The 16298-nt window shown below is 38.2% G+C and overlaps 1 protein-coding gene across 5 annotated transcripts in view; it reads right to left on the reverse strand.

Annotated features, from left to right (window-relative positions):
• Positions 1-14214, reverse strand: part of NOX4 (NADPH oxidase 4) — a 167301-nt gene extending 153087 nt beyond the window's left edge. For 3 of the 5 annotated variants that reach the window (XM_055320776.1, XM_055320775.1, XM_055320774.1), the window contains exons 1-3: positions 14154-14198; positions 13638-13782; positions 12852-12947 (exon numbers count right to left, since the gene is read on the reverse strand). In XM_055320776.1, the coding sequence (XP_055176751.1) occupies positions 12852-12947; positions 13638-13694 (153 nt within the window). In that variant the 5' untranslated portion in view covers positions 13695-13782; positions 14154-14198. Of the gene's footprint in view, positions 1-12851; positions 12948-13637; positions 13783-14153 lie in introns of all 5 variants that reach the window. The other 2 variants (XM_055320778.1, XM_055320777.1) reach the window with 1 other exon arrangement.
• Between the last annotated feature and the right edge of the window lie 2084 nt (positions 14215-16298).

Genomic DNA, 16298 nt, shown 5'->3' on the forward strand with positions numbered 1-16298 from the left:
AAGGGAGATGAAGAGAGAAACTTTAGCAGACATTGCACAGTGCAGGGAACCCAACGCAGGGCTTGATCTCATGACTCTGATATCACGACCTGAACAGAAACCAAGAATCGACACTTAACCGGCTGCACCACCCAGGTGCCCCCAATTCCTATATTTCTAAGTCTGATGTTAGATGTGTTATTATTGTTGTTTTTACTGTAACCGTTTATATGACTGTTCTTTGTTTAAATGGTTAATACTATGTACAATACATAAGAAAAAAGCCATGGAAATACTAAATTCAAATAATACTTAGAATACTTGCTACATTCTTCCCTTTAGTTATCCAATAACCTTGAGAAGACTCACCGAAAACCAGTTAATACAACTGAATTTTTAGAATTGTTCCATGCCTGATATCATCTCTAACTTCATCTTAATTTCACTAAAAACCATTATAACTATATAGAAACATCCTACCAAAATATGTAATTTGGTTACAATATGAACTGATTAGTTGTCCCCCAGTGATTGGGCAGAGTCTCTAAATCATAAAACCAGGAAACTACTGTATAATATTAACACTCTACAAGAATGCTTTATGTTCATCATGATGTTATCCAAAGTAGTAGCAAATTAGATGAAAGTTTAAGGGTCTATTTCCAGGACAATGGATAGATAGTAAAATCTGGCAGATGCAAACTAGGGAATACTGTAAAACCCCGAAGAACTACAGTCACAGGATAGACTTTGAAAACATAATACCAGATGGAAAAAAGCAAGAAACAGAATGAGTCTATGCATAATCTATTTTGGTGAATTCAAAGAAAAATGCACATAAACTATCAATAGGAGGATACACGTCAGCATGTTAAAAAGGTTGCTACTGTCAGGAGGAAAAAGGAACTGGAGAATTGGGAGAATGAAGAGTGATTAAACAATGAATAAGTTAATGAATGATGAAGAAAGCAAAAGACCCACGAAGACAGTGTGTTATGAATGAAGGTAACATGTTTAAACACTCTATACCTGACATTCAAACATAGCTTTTTAAATCTTTTGTTTTTACAGAGAGCATTCACTGCTAATGTCCTTTAAAAGTCGTTCTCTTCGTGTGTACCTCCATCTGTGGCTGGTTTGACAGAAAGCTTTAAAAAGGCCCAAAAAATTGGAAAGAAAATTTGAAAACCATTACCAGTTAAAAAGCAATGAATTATGAGCTTCAATAGTTTTGAAATTATAATTAAGAAAACATTACTGCCACTTACAAAATAGCTATTTAAATAATTCAGTATGTATACACTGTATGACATTAGGAGTTAATCTCTCGTAGTTGTTGGGAATGTTGTCATTAGCAGCCGTTTACAAATAGATTTCAACATCAAAAAATTCCTAACTTCAGAAATGTCACCCGAAAGAAAGGACTCTAGCTAGCATTGTCTACTGCAACTTGCCATTAGCAAGAAAGGAAGTCATACTTTTTGAAGGTCTCACGCTCATTTCTTCCTCATCTTACTCAATCCTCTCCTCAAAATAAAACAAAATGCTGTAAGAAATATTAGGTTAGACTATGCAAAGCTATCATTTTTTAAATCAGAATATTTTAATACTGGAATTTTTATGGAGCTTGATTTCATAATATAATTCCCCATTTATAATTGAGGAAACTTAAGGCTTGAAGATTTCAATAAATTACTTACAGATATATTTCTTAGAAGGTAGAGTCCCCAATTTTCACTTTAGTAAGTTTGTCCACAAAATCCATGTTCATAAATTACATTGTTCATTACATTAAATTGTTTCCACTGAACTTTGGAATGTTCACAGGTATTACTATATTTGAAACATATTTTTTTAAAACATTTATTTATTCATGAGAGGAGAGAGAGAGAGGCAGAGACATAGGCAGAAGCAGAAGCAGGCTCCCCACAGGGAGCCCAGGGCAGGACTCAATCCCAGGACCCCCGGATGAGGACCTGAGTCAAAGGCAGACGTGTAACCACTGAGCTACCTAGGTGCCCCTATATTTGAAATTTAAAGTAATAGTCACTCCATGCTTAGAAAAAAGTGAAAACACTTAGTTTTAACAATTATGCATGTCATATAAGACTTGAACAAATTTTATGTGTCTAAAATCTGTAGGTTTAACAAAACATGATTTCATCTTTAAGAATAACATGTCCAAGCTTTAAAGTCAGTAGAAGTTTTCTTTGGACAAACCAAAACTAAGTAAACTTTCTAGATCCATTATGACTGTAAACTCTTCTAAGATGTTCACTTGAGTCATTCTTCCCCTCTCTTACATTTTACAAAATGTACAAGATCAAAATAAATACTTCGGCGATGGGTCCTGCATAGTCCAAGCCAAGCCCCAATTCTACAGAAAATTCCACGGGAGGTAACAAATGTAATACAGACAATGCCCAACATCAAATGCCATTTCTCAAGTGGAAGAACATCCATACTGAAGCTCTGCATTCTTGTGGCTTAATATGAGTCATTTTTTTCCAACTGGAACCCATTAATATAGGCCACTGATGATATTTGCTTAGTTTTCCCTTTAGATATTCTGAGCTATGGGAGGGAAAATAAAGAAAAAACATATTTTTTACCTTTGCATGACTCAAAGCACTTTACAAATGTGCTTTTAGATGCTTGGTTTTCAAACCGAGAGAATTAACAAAGCTCAGAGGCCCAAACTAACTTCTCAGAAGCAACTTGGCCAAAGGAAATCAGTAAGAATTGTTAAAGCATTCTGGAAATCAATTCAAGGTAGGGTGACAGTGAGCTATGCAGATAATTAGAAGGCACATAAGAAGAGAATTTGCTGAGGAAGTTAGCAAAGAGAATCCAAAGTATAGAATGGGGAAAAAAGAAATTTGTTTGGATCCTACCACTTCAAATTCTTCCAATGCATCTAAGCTTTCTAAGATCATATGAAACGCAATTACTGGCACTTTGAAATCAACCATTTGATAATCCTACTATAGGAAAAAGGAATATAGTCAGAAAGGCATTCATCATAAATCATTTCTTAGATTTATCTTAGTATATAAGTATTCACTTTTAAAAAAAAAAATCAATCTTGCCTTAAACTATTTAAGACCTTTGATAGTCTTATTGTCTGAAGACCTTTAACAATTAACAAATTCATGGAAACCATTGTCATGCAATTTAAAGCCAGTTCCTCATAGAACTTGTGTTCAATTCATTTATCCATAGAAAAGAGTCATTGTCAAATTCAAGTTTTCAAGTTCTAAACACGTAAACACTCTATTGATCATGCAAAGTCCATCTTCTTAATCTATTTTTTCTTCAGTCCCATTGCCAAAATTCTAAAATAGCTACTTTTCACATCACAAAGTTGTATTAAAATGCAGATACTAAGAAATGAGACTCACTCCCACCCAAGTAATCTGCTCTTACACTAAGGTCTCAATCTTAGTTCATGCCTTAGCACAATTAATAATTACAACATGTCACAGACCTTCAAGATTCCATTTCAAGAGTCAATACTGTAAATGTAATACATATTGGAGGTTAAAGTGTGTCTGCCACATTTCTGGTCATGAAGACAAAACCTTCCCTCATTCCTTTCTCCCTGACTGTCCTTTATGACAACAACTAGAGGAGCTCTGTCATGGTGCGGTGGCTGGAGCCTTAAAGGCTGGGAAGAATGACAGAACATAGCAACAGTAAATGATAACCATTTTTCACATCCATGATGTTCTCAATTCTTCAAAGTACTTCCTTATCTTTTATATCACCTAATCCTCAATAAAACAATCTGAAATAAGAACAGTTTCATCATGTTTCATTGGGGGTACAGGACTGTCTGTGGCTATGAAGGAGACAGGAGGGAAGGAAAGAGGAAAATTAGCATTTGAGAGAACACTTTACTCCATGAGCAGGTTATTTATAATTTCTGGGTGTTAGCTTCCTCTTATGTAGTAGAACCTACCCTGTGGGCTAGTTAAGACTTACTCTTTATAGAACGTATAAAGAACTTAATACAACGTGTGTCAATGAGAACATTTCAGTGAATGTTGGCTCTCACTATTTTCATTTCTTTTAACTTTAAGGTTCACAACCTCCTTGTGAGATAGGTATCATTTCGCCCATCTACCTGTTGAAGACTCCAAGTTTCAATGAAAATTAACAAGTGCTTTTTTGAATGAAATGCTTTCTACTTCAAGCTGAAATTCCACACAGCCATGGTAACCACGTTGCTACAAATTTGGGTCAATTACAAATAGCAACAGATATTTGTTTTGTTCAGCAGGATCAAAGAGGCAGCCAGAGGTCAACCAAAGGAAAGGATAGGCCTCCCTGTCCTAATGCCATCTGCTAAATGCTCAGCAGGTTCCTTTCATCTTTATATACTTCTGAATTCCTTTTATTATTTTTATTTATCAACAAATAATTTCTAATATTACTATTCAGTGCTATTAATACTATTAATGCTAACTAATATTATTTCATTACAGTAATAACTATTTTTCGCTGAGTACCTATGCACCAAGTGCTACACATTTCACCCACATGTTCTCATGCAATGTTCACAAATAAGTACGGGGAAAAGTTAAGTCCAATTTCACAGATGAGTTAAACTTATGCTCAGGGGAGTAATTTACCAAAATCAAAATCATAAAGGGAGATAAATGCCTGACCTAGGATTTAAACTCATATCCACAGAATTCCAAGGTCCATGATCTTTGTTTGATTGTTGTTTGATTGTTTATTTGGTTTTCCCCTCCAGAGGCACTTTTAAAATCAATTTTAGGATCACCACAATGCTTAACATGATAAACTAGAAAAATTAACAAGATTAGAAGACTGAGTGGATATAGAAGACATTTAGCCCTACTAAGTTCATCTACCAAATGAGCTAAATGAACTAAATCAATCCATAAAGTCCCTATATAACAGTCAGTCCTTCTATAGGCCTTCTCCTCAGGTGGGGCATTCCCCAGGAGACAGCACAAATCATGTGGCCTCCAAAATTGTGAGGAAACACATTTCTGTTGTTTAGACCACCCAGTCTGGGGTACATTGTGACAGAAGCCTGAACAAATGAACACAGGAGACATCAGTGAGGATGAGGTGTATGAGTCTGCCTTGGATCTAAGAACAATCGATAAACAATATTCTTATCTTCATTTCTGATCGAGTACTTAGTGATACAAAAACACACATACATATAGAGAGCCCAATGCAAAGCCACTGTGGTGGGATGCATAAGAACCTCGGGCAAGTGTAGGAAATTTCAGGTTCTAACCCCATCTCTCTCAGAACCTCCCTGGTGCAACACAATGACTGAGAACATGGCCTTCAGTATGAGACAAATATGGGTTCAAATAGGGCTTCTTCAGGTGTTAGCTGGATGACTTGAGGAAAGCTACCTAACCACCCAGAATCTCAGTTTCTCAATTCCCTAAAAAGTGATACCTCCTATCTTCCAGGGTTTTTATTCACAAAGATAATTTAAATATAAGAAATAAATGAGATTATAAAAAGAAAGAGCAAAGAATATATCTGGCACATGCTATGTGATTAGTAAATGGTAACAGTTGTTATCAGGTTGAACTATAGGAAATGGCTGATATTTGATCATTTTTATCTATCAAGATGGCAATTCCATATAGTTAGGCCTAGTTTAATGTCACATAGAGGCAAAGGAGCACAATGGTTAGCAATACAAGTTCTGGAATCAGGACGTTTGGGCTGGAGCCCCACTTCTGTCACTCAATAACAAGTTACAGGACTTCCCTAATTCATTTCCTCAGCTAAACATTAAAAATATATACTCCAGGGGCACCTGGGGAACTCAGTCGGTTAAACATCTGCCTTTGCTTCAGGTCATGATCCTGGGGTCCTGGGATTGAGTCCTGCAATGGGCTCCCTGCTCAGTGGGGAGTCTGCTTCTCCCTTTCCCTCTGACCCCATCCCCTATACCACTCATGCTCTCTCTCTCTCTCTCTCATTAAATAAACAAAAAATCTTAAAACATATATATATGTGTGTATATATTCCATATATATTCCACATATACACATATGTATATATATATTATATATATTCCATATATAATATATATATATATATATATATATATATTCCAAAGGATGAATAGAAAGATTAAATATATTAGTCCAAACAAAGCTCTTAGACTAATGCCTGGTATCTAGACAGTCCTCAATGAATGTAACCTACTATTGATGTTACTAATACTAGTAACAAAATGAAGAAGGTAGATCTGAAAAATCTCTGAAATTAATTCCACCCTCCAATTCTACACAGTTTTGTTTGGTATTGATAAAAGAGAATTATACAGTTGTCATTCTACTGTATACAGTAAGGATTGAGTTAAATATTGAAGGCAAAATCAATAATTTTCCTTAACTTCTTAAAAATTCCTAAACACCTTTAAATATAATTTCACATAAGATGGAAAGCTAGCAGTGTGGGGTTTAATTTGTTTATACATATGTACACACAGTTGTTCATCATAACAGACTACTGGACTGAGGATCGATGGACTAGAATAGTTACCAAGCCACTCATTCAGTAGGTAATGGTGAGCAAATCATTTCAATCTCATTTTTCTGTTTGAGAAAATGAGGAAGAAGTCTAAGTAAAGATACCAAAGCTTACTTCCAACTCTAAAATTCTGAGTCTCTCTCTACTATAAACAGATTAAGAGTATAATGATTGTGTCACAGTAATATAAGTCATTTCACCTAACAGTAAACAATAAGTAAGTATTTTCAAATAACAGAATGTTAAGAATAAAAACAAACAAAAAAAACAAAAACACCATTCAGTTAAAAACATGCCCTGTATTGAAACCACAATGCATATCTGGGCAAATCTAGGTAGTAACTCTTAACACTTTATACAATAAGTGGAAAGAATTGATGATCAAGCCTTTCCTGAAGCTGATAGATGGTATATATTCCTTCTCAGCAGAAATAAAATTGCCTGGGCCAGCTATGAAACCAATACTGACTTAAAATCCTAGGTCAAATTGTACAGACACTCTAATCTCTGACCTTAACAAATTCACATGACATCAGATTTCTGTCCCTGAAAATTGTTAATTATGATATAACTTCTAGGACTTTTGAGAGGGTAAATTAGTTAATGTTTCTTAATCACTGAAAGGATGATTAACCAAAGAAAGATCATCGCTGTGAGACTCGAAAATATGTCAATTCTCACAGCTTTCTTCCAATTAACATAGATATCTCAAAAAAGGGTTTTAAAAAGAAAAAAAAAGATTTTCATGACCATGGGGTCAATCTAAAATAATAATTGTGAGGGGCGTTTGGTGGGCTCAGTTGGTAGAACATATGACTCTGGTTCTCAGGGTTGTAAATTCCAGCTGTTGGGTGTAGAGATTACTTAAAAATAAAACCTTTTAAAAAATGAAATAATAATTGTGAGACAAAAATAAATAAATTTCTCAACATGGCACCATGAAAATAAATAGGTTGAAACTGAATGGTCCATATATAAATGTTAGTTTTGGGAGGAAAAAAAAAATAAAAAACCAAGACACATTGAATCTCTTACCATAAAACACACTCTCAAATTAAGATGTTCTTATCAATTAAATTATATCTGTTAATTATTAAAATGTCAGAAATACAAACTCAGAAACAGATGAACTTCAGTATGGGGGCTTCCATGGATAATATTTTGTGTTAAATTGCTCCAACATTTCAAAAAAATCTAGGAAACTAAATTTCTCAAGGTCGGTCACAACACATTAGTACTTTCTAGTAAAGAGCACAACTACATTGTCCGTTCCTTGAAAATAAATAAGTCAAAAATAGATTTCATCTTTAAAAAATCAAAATACTCCCTTATTTAAAAGGTTGTTATGAGGTGGAGGGGGTAATTGTTTGGTTTGCTTATGTGTGTGTGTGTGTGTGTGTGTGTGTGTGTGTGTTGGCTTCCCTCAAAAGACTTTTTTATTATTCTTAGCTTAATTTTAAGATTCCAAAACTCACAGCATGTCATAATTAAACATCTCCTAGGAAGTGCACAGTCTGATTAGCACATTAACTCAGGCATAAACCAGCAGTGACCATGCTGCCTCCAGGTCTGGATCAGACCAGTCTGGCAAAGAATAGTCGTGATGAAAACTCCTACTAAGACATACTAACCTCAACATTGTTTTATCTTCCATCAGTGGAGATCTCCTTTTCCCTGTCAATTCTTATGCAATTTTTTAAATCGTTAATTCTGGTCTGAGAACAATCAACTAGCATCCTATAAATATAAATAAATATAAATAAAAAATGGATCCACTAGTTCTGAAAATCAAATAATTTCACCTTCATTCTCAAAGGTTCCCACCACCAAAAAGCTCAGACGATTAGAGAGAAGTCAGAGATATTTTTTAGGGTTACACACCAATAACTAGAGCCCAAGACTTCCCATCCAATATCAACTCCTGTTTTGGAGAGGGAGAGGAAAAGGACTGCCCATATCCTGATGTCTTTTAATTGGGCTGGTTGGCCAGTTGTTTGCTTAAAACAAAATGGTAAGTGCATATGACCATGGAAGTAGAAATATCTTCCCCCACCGTCTACATTTATACTGTCCAAACGGGTAGCCACTAGTTGCACACAGGTATTATGTATTTGAAATGTGCCTAGGCCCACCAAGAAATTGAACTTTTAGGTTTATTGGGGGTTTTTTTCTTAATTTACTCTTAAAACTGATAGTCCTTTGTGTTATTAGAAAATTTTAAATATGTTTGGAACAGCTTAGGTATGTGAATTCACTTTTTTATTTATAAAATTTTATGAAGCCAAACATAAGTATTTCAGATGAAAATCTCATGACTGAATTGTGATGTGCACAAGTGTAAAATATATACTATATTTCAAAGAATAGGCAACAGCATAGACTATCTCATTACTATTTTTAAAAATATTGACTACGTATTGAATGCTTCAATCTATTACAATATTTTAGATATACTATTTTAAATAAAATATATTATTAAATTTAATGTCACTGCCTTTTACTTTTTTTAACATGCTACAGAAAAGATTTGAATTGCATGACTCCTATTACATTTCTGTTGGGCAGCATTGATGATGAGTAACCAGTGGCCTGAGTATCAGAGATGGGCCGGTGAAGTGGTTTAAAAAAATCTATGTAGCATGAGGAAAAAGCAGAGAGGCCAGACAGGACTGCAATCACACCCTAGCTCTAACACTGAACAAGTCATCAGCTTCCTCAGCCTACATTTCCCCATGTGTAAAATGGGAAGAATGGTTTCCTAGCTCAAATAAAATATTTGTAAAGTATCTGGCACATCACAGGAATAAACAGTTGAAAGTAGAAAGCAGAGATTTCAAACTACTAAGAATTAACTGCTTCTCAGTGTTTATGCCTTCTTGTAAATGGGCTGTGATCTCTGGACCCTTTCTTCCCCTAATACTCCCACGACTCTGTTATTACCTTCCTTTTAAAGATGAATAACGGCAACCTTTATACTCAACATTATTATCAAAATATTCAACAACTGGAGGTACTGCTTCCATTTGTGTTTTAATGTGGTAGTAAATTCATTTCTGAGAATACCGTCATGATTTTTTTGAATCTAAAATTCACCTTAAAGACACTTATAGGGGCTCCTAAGGAGTGCAGTCGATTAAGCATCTGCCTCTTGGTTTTGGCACAGGTCAGGATCTCAGGGTCATGAGATGGAGCCCCTTGTGGGGCTCTGGGCTGAGCACAGAGTCTGCTTGAAATTCTCTCCCTCTCCTTCTATCCCTCTTGCTCATGCTCTCTTTCTCTCCTTCTCTCTAAAATAAATTTTAAAATCTTTAATAAAAGAAGAGAGAGAGAGACTTGTAATATCAGAATACTTATTAAGTCCTTTTCAGGCTTCCTAAAACTCATCACAGCGAGACCTTGTTCTCTTGAGTATTTGGTAGGCTCTAAGATGCTCTATGTAAGACATTAAGTTAATAATAATGAAGCATCATTATTAAACATGTAAAACATGGGAGCCAGCAATATTTATTTTAAAATTAATTATATCTATTGTTATATTCTATATTCTTTGTGATTTGGAAAATGCCTGCAAATTCTTATGAGGTAATACCATAGTCCTCAAAAGATTAGGAAAGATAAGCCTATGACAAATAAAATTAAGTCCTCCTTCACAAAGCAAACAGTAAAACCATAGATAGAGCCTTTTTCACCCAAAAGGAGAGCAATATAGACTGAAAAAATTTCAAAATGATTTAGATAAATTAATGCCTAGAAAATCATCATATAAGTAATCACTGAAAAGTGTAAAGTCTGGAAATCATCTTTCATCTTTCAGCAGGATGGCAAGGAGAAAAATCAAGCCTTCCCCACAGTGACTTTTCCTACCTGACTCCTAACAGGAAGGCTTAAGGGTCAACTCATTCTTATGATCATTCTTCTGTTTCTATAAAAACTAATTTACAATGACCTCTCTCTTCTGTTTCTTGCACTTTTTACTCATGGTTTTCCATTTAGTCCTCTTATCATTGTTTTTCTTCATTCATCTGATGAATATTTATTGAGCCCTTACTATGTGCCAGCTGGTCTCCAGGCCTCACCATTAAAACTTACTAGGCTGTCATATTACTCAAACAAAAGCACTAATGCGAGATGGAGATAGAGAGAGGCAAAACATATTTTTTTTTCATTAGTTGGGTAATATATGTGTATGTGTGTATACTCTTCATTATGTCTGACTTGTCACCAAAATAAATTTGAAGTTATCACACAGCATCCAAGTTCATAAAAATTAACTTGTTGGTTTCTAACATAATTTTAAGTAAGTTATTATTTTAGCTTATCATAGAGCTGAAATTCAAAGTTCATTTGTGGTTTCAAATAATCTATTCTTAGATTGTATATTAATACTAATATCTCCTGATCAAAATTTACCATTGATGGCAAAATTTACCATTTTTGATGGCAAAATTTACTATCATAACTCTTTTGGGTCTTCTCCAAAGTATTCAGATAGTTACATAATAGGTCAGATATCTCCTACTGAAAAATCTTGTGTTTACTAATTCACACCTAAGGGGGCCTTTCTAGGAGAAAAAATTAAAAAGACAGGTCAAAGACCTTCATATGTTTATTAGAGAAAATTTCTCTTGTTTATTAAATTATAAATATTTACTTGTTCAATTCTCCATTAGATTGTAAGCAATCTGAAGGTAGGGGTAAGGGCTCACTTTCTATGTGCCCATCTGAAAAGCATGGGTTTCATGACAGTTTGCTTGTGATTAAATGGAAGGTTGGTTGGATGAAAAAGAGAAATAAACATTGGGATTTAAGATTTACCAATAAAATGAGAAGTACCCAGGTGGCTCGGTCAGTTGAGCACCTGACTCTTGATTCCAGCTCAGGCCAGGATCTCAGGGTTATGGGATAGAGCCCAACACCAGACTAGCACTCAGCACAGAGTATGCTTGTGATTCTCTCTCTCTCTGCCTCTGCCCCTCCCCGCTGTGCTCTCTCTCTCTCTCTCTCTAAAATAATAAATATTTTTTTAAAAGTTACCAATAAAATGAGTCTAATTTTTGAGACTATTTTTCAACCCTTTAGTTAAAAATACCTGTGTTAGGTGATGATGTGTCAACATAGGTTCATCGATTTTAGCATATGCATTATACTGTTAGGAGATGTTGGTAATGGGGGAGGCTATGCATGTGTGGGGGTAGGGGAAATCTCTGTACCTTACTCTCAATTTTACTGTGAACCTTAAACAGCTCTAAAAAATAAGTTTTTAAAAAATAGGTGTTAAACTTTAAAAATATCAATGTATGACTGTGTACTTTATTGTATAAAATAAAATAGTGGTTAATTAATTCAGCCTCAACTTATTGCAGTCTTAGCAATGTGCCAAGCACTACTTTCAGAGCTGAGGTTTAAAGATAAATAAGATCTGTAAATGTAAAGTAGGAAATGGAGGGCTGGTACCGCCAAATTCATGTGAACGAATCATGATGTTAAATAATGATTAAACCATGGAAAAGAAAATCCATGGAATAATGCATTTCTTACTCAGAATGTGATCTCTTCCCCAATGAAAACGAATGACAAAATCTACTTTTTCAGATGCCTTGAAATTTTTCAATGTTTTACACTTTTTGCTTGTTGCTTAGAAAATGCTACCTCCTAATACAAAGTAAGATGTCCTCAGTGCCTCTGTCTTTTGTTAAAGAGTCCAGTAGGAAGGGAATGGAAAGAATGAGATCAGAAATGTCATGGACTAGAGAAGAGAAAAAATATCAGCACGAGATAAACTGGAGCAAAGTTCTGCATAATATCATTCTCATATTAGATCAGAACACTGGAACCAATTATTAGATCAACCAGGAACCTAGGGTAAGAAGCTGAGAAATGCCTAGAAATGAATAACTGCATTAGACACATACTTTGCGAGGACTGTCGGTTAAAGGAAACAGTGCAGAAATCCTCTGAATAAGCTTATGAGCGGGCTGAAGTCTTGATCAGCGAAAACTAACAGCCTGTCATTGGCTGGTCCTGCTCCTGAAGCAGATCCTTCAAGGCTCTTGGCAGCTGGCAAGATGTAGCAACTTCTCTCAGCACTACCGGCCTGGTCTGGCAGGTTCGTTCCTTTGACTTTGGCAGATAGTATCTCTGGTTCTTTAAAAGCGTCAATCGTGTTAACCCAGACCAGTGTAAATGATAATAGACAAGAAAACCTGACCACTGGGGAATGGCAAACCTTTCTGAAGTGAACAAAGTTTAACAAATGGAAGAACTGACCAAGCCTTGTAGCAATGTCTGCCCACCTTAAACCCATTCTAAGAGGTTACTCAAGTCCCACTTACCCCTAACATCTGGTGGAGGTAGTGATACTCCGGCCCTTGGTTATACAGCAGGAAGGCTTTCCAGAAAAGCAAAACATTCAGGGAGAGCCAGATAAACTAAATCATACAGAGAGAGAGAAAACAAAAATTAAAAACAAACATTATCTGATGAATGGAAACCTCAAGTACATTCGTCAGACACAGTACTTTCAGCGGAAGCTGGATTAGGACTCGCAGAAAGCATTTGCAATTAACCAGCAAGCTGAAAAGCCACTCGGGAAAGCAAACCGGACCTTACTCAGTCCCTGCACCTGAGATCTAGCATCTGGGTGGCAAAGAGGTCTCCTAAGGGATGTGCAGGTGTCCCCTGCAGTACCTAAGGAGACTAAGGAAGGAGTCCGGGCATCGCGTGTCGTTACAATGCAAAACCAAAACAGAAGCAATTCGGGAAAAGAGCAAAGGGGTGGGGTGGGGGGTGGGGAGGGATGTTTAAAGGGTTAAGAAAAAGTTGCGTTCACTAAAAGGGATCACCTCTCCCTCTCCCTCTCCCTTCCTCCACATCCGCTCTCCCAGGGCAGTGCAGGAGAGTTCCCAGGCATTTGGAGCGGGGATGCGGGCGGGGGGGGGGGGGGGGGGAAGGCATCGTTATTGTCTCCAGGTAGGAAGAGCGGAAAGTTTCTGTTAGTTTGAGAACGTCCGAATTAGAGGCAAAACTTCTTCCAGCTTCCCACCCGCGCACGCTCAGAGAATGAATCAGAGTGGCTGCACAGAGACAAAACGCAGGGAGAGCCTCGCCCGCCATCCTACCAGGCAGAGGTGCTTAACCCCTTCGTTGGCCAGCCAGTTCCTCCAGGACACAGCCATGCCGCCGGCCCCCCGCGCTGCGCTCTCCGCCCGCCGGCCAGACAAGGAGCGGCGGCGGCGGCCGGGGCGGCGGGTGCAGTGGTGCGGCCTGCGGGGGGGGGGGGGGGGGCGGGGAGGGGGCGGAGGGTCAAAGCCCGAGTGGAAGCGCGGGGGCGGGCGCCGAGCCGGCCCGGCGGGGTGTGCGGCGCGCGCGGGGGTCTGCGCCGCGGCCCCGGCGGCCCCCGCCCGGCGCCCCGAGCGCGCTCCCCGCCCGCCGCCCGCCGCCGCCCGCCCCGCCCGCGAGCCCGCCCTCCGCGCGCGCCCCTTTGTCTGCGGGCGAGCCGGTCGCGGAGGCTGAGCCGCTCGGAGGTCCCGGCCGGGAGCGGGCGGCGCGGCTCGCGGGGGCGGGGCGGGAGGCGGCTGGAGCAGACCCCCCCCCCCTCCCCGGGCCGCGCCGCGCCCGCGTCCACTCGCACACACCTGGTTCTCGGGCACCGGTCGTTGGCCCCCAAAACGTTCAACTCAACTGAGGCTCCGTAAGGAAATTGGAGCCGGAAATAGCCTTTTGTGTAGGAGCGTCCGCCTTCTCCCGCCCCTCCTCGGCGCCGCATCCCACCCCCAACGGACGCCTCCCCGCACCCCTACCTACGGCTTCCCTCCACCTGCCTCCCCTCGGCCCCTGCCCTCAGCCCAACGTGTTCCAGCAAAGCGATCGGAGAAAACTCGCATTAAAAAGAGCCCAGCGGTTTGATGGTTAAAGCTGACGTAATTCTCAGGGGGCTTTATAGGGAAGCTCAGATTCCCTCTGTTTAGAAATGTTCGTCTTATTACCTAGTGTCAGAGTCTGTTTAGCAATGGGAATCCTCTCAAACTTGCACAGAGGCCCGGTGAACGGTGAGAAGAGTCTGGGATCGACACAGGCTACCTATCCTACACCAGAAATTACCAGTATTAGGAAAGGGGGGGGGGGTCATTCATAAAGAAGAATGTCCGATGCAAAAAGTAAGTGTGCAGCAAAAGTTTATGAAGTCAGGAATTCTCCAAACTTTAACAACTAACAAGTGGCAGAAAGGGGTAACCTAATCTCGTGGCTTTCAAGCTTTTTAAAAAAAAAAAAAAAAAACAGTTCCATTTTACAACACGTGCCATAACATGTAATTGAAACTAAAATGTCATAAAATCTTCTCCTACTACAGCAAGGTACTTACTGCAGTTAATTTCATGAAATGAGCAATGACAGTAACCCTCAGTTCAAAACTTAAATTAATCCACATCAGCTGTAGGGTACATTTCATGCAGTCCACTTTCTAGCAGTCTGTCATTTCTCTGAGATAAAGAAAGGACTTTCCTGTTTCATGCATGATCAAACCCTGAAAAATGCTTTAAATCTTTCTGGGGTTAAAAAGGATACTACTTATAAATAACACCCTGTTTTTCATATTGCCCGTAAGATACCTAGAGGACACAAAAAAAAAGACCACACAGAGAACCCAAGGAGGGTCACTGCTAGGAAAGGTCAAATTCTGGGACACACTGATACTTCTCTCAAATTACACCTTTAAGTAACCATCTGAGAGCTCTAAGTTCAATAGGTGGGAGGTAAAAAGGATCCAGCAAAATGGTTTGGTTTTTGCCACGATTTGACAGGAATGAAGCAATGGAAGAAGAGTAAAATAAAAGACACTTTTTTTTTCTTGACCTAATTGATCTAGTTCTTTTTTTACCCCCAGTTTTATTAAGAATTTGTTGACACACATCGTATAAGTTCAAGGCACACAATACGATGGTTTGATTTACATGTATTGTGAAATGATTACCACAACAGGATCAGCTAACATCTATCTTCTTATATAGATAAAGTAGAAAGGGGGAAAAATATTGGGATGAGAACTCTTATGATTTATTCTCTTAACTCCTATATATAATAGAGCAGTTTTAGCTATGGTCATCATATTGTACTATATCTCTAGTACTTATCACTGAAGTTTGTGCCTTTGACCACCTTCCTTCAATACTCCCTCCCCAATATCCTCTACCTCCGATAACCATAAGTCTGTGCTCTTTTTCTGTGAGTTGTTTTTTGTTTGTTTGTTTTTGTGAGAATTTTTATTTCTCTTATAAGTAATAACAGTATTTTTCTTTGACTTATTTCATGTAGCATAATGCCTTCAGGTTCCATCCACATTGTCACAAATGGTAGTATTCCCTCATTTTTTTATGGCTGACTAATATTCCATTGTATATAGATATACACCACAACTTCTTGTCCATTCATCCACCAATGCACACTTAGGTTATATCCATGTCTTGGTTAGTGTAAATAATGTTGCTTTGAGCATGGGGGTGCAGATATTTTTTCCAGTTAGTGTTTTATTTTTTTTTAAGATTTTATTTATTTATTTATGAGAGAGACAGAGAGAGAGGCAGAGACACAGGCAGAGGGAGAAGCAGGCTCCATGCAGGGAGCCCGACGTGGGACTCGATCCCAGGACCCTGAGATCATAACCTGGGCCGAAGGCGGCGCTAAACCGCTGAGCCACCCAGGATCCCCAGTGTTTTCATTTTCATTTTCATTTTCATTTTCTTTGGACATATTTCCAAAAGTGAAATTGATGGATCATACCC

This window comes from Nyctereutes procyonoides, unplaced genomic scaffold (assembly GCF_905146905.1).
Source record: "Nyctereutes procyonoides isolate TBG_1078 unplaced genomic scaffold, NYPRO_anot_genome, whole genome shotgun sequence".
Taxonomy (NCBI): Eukaryota; Metazoa; Chordata; class Mammalia; order Carnivora; family Canidae; genus Nyctereutes; species Nyctereutes procyonoides.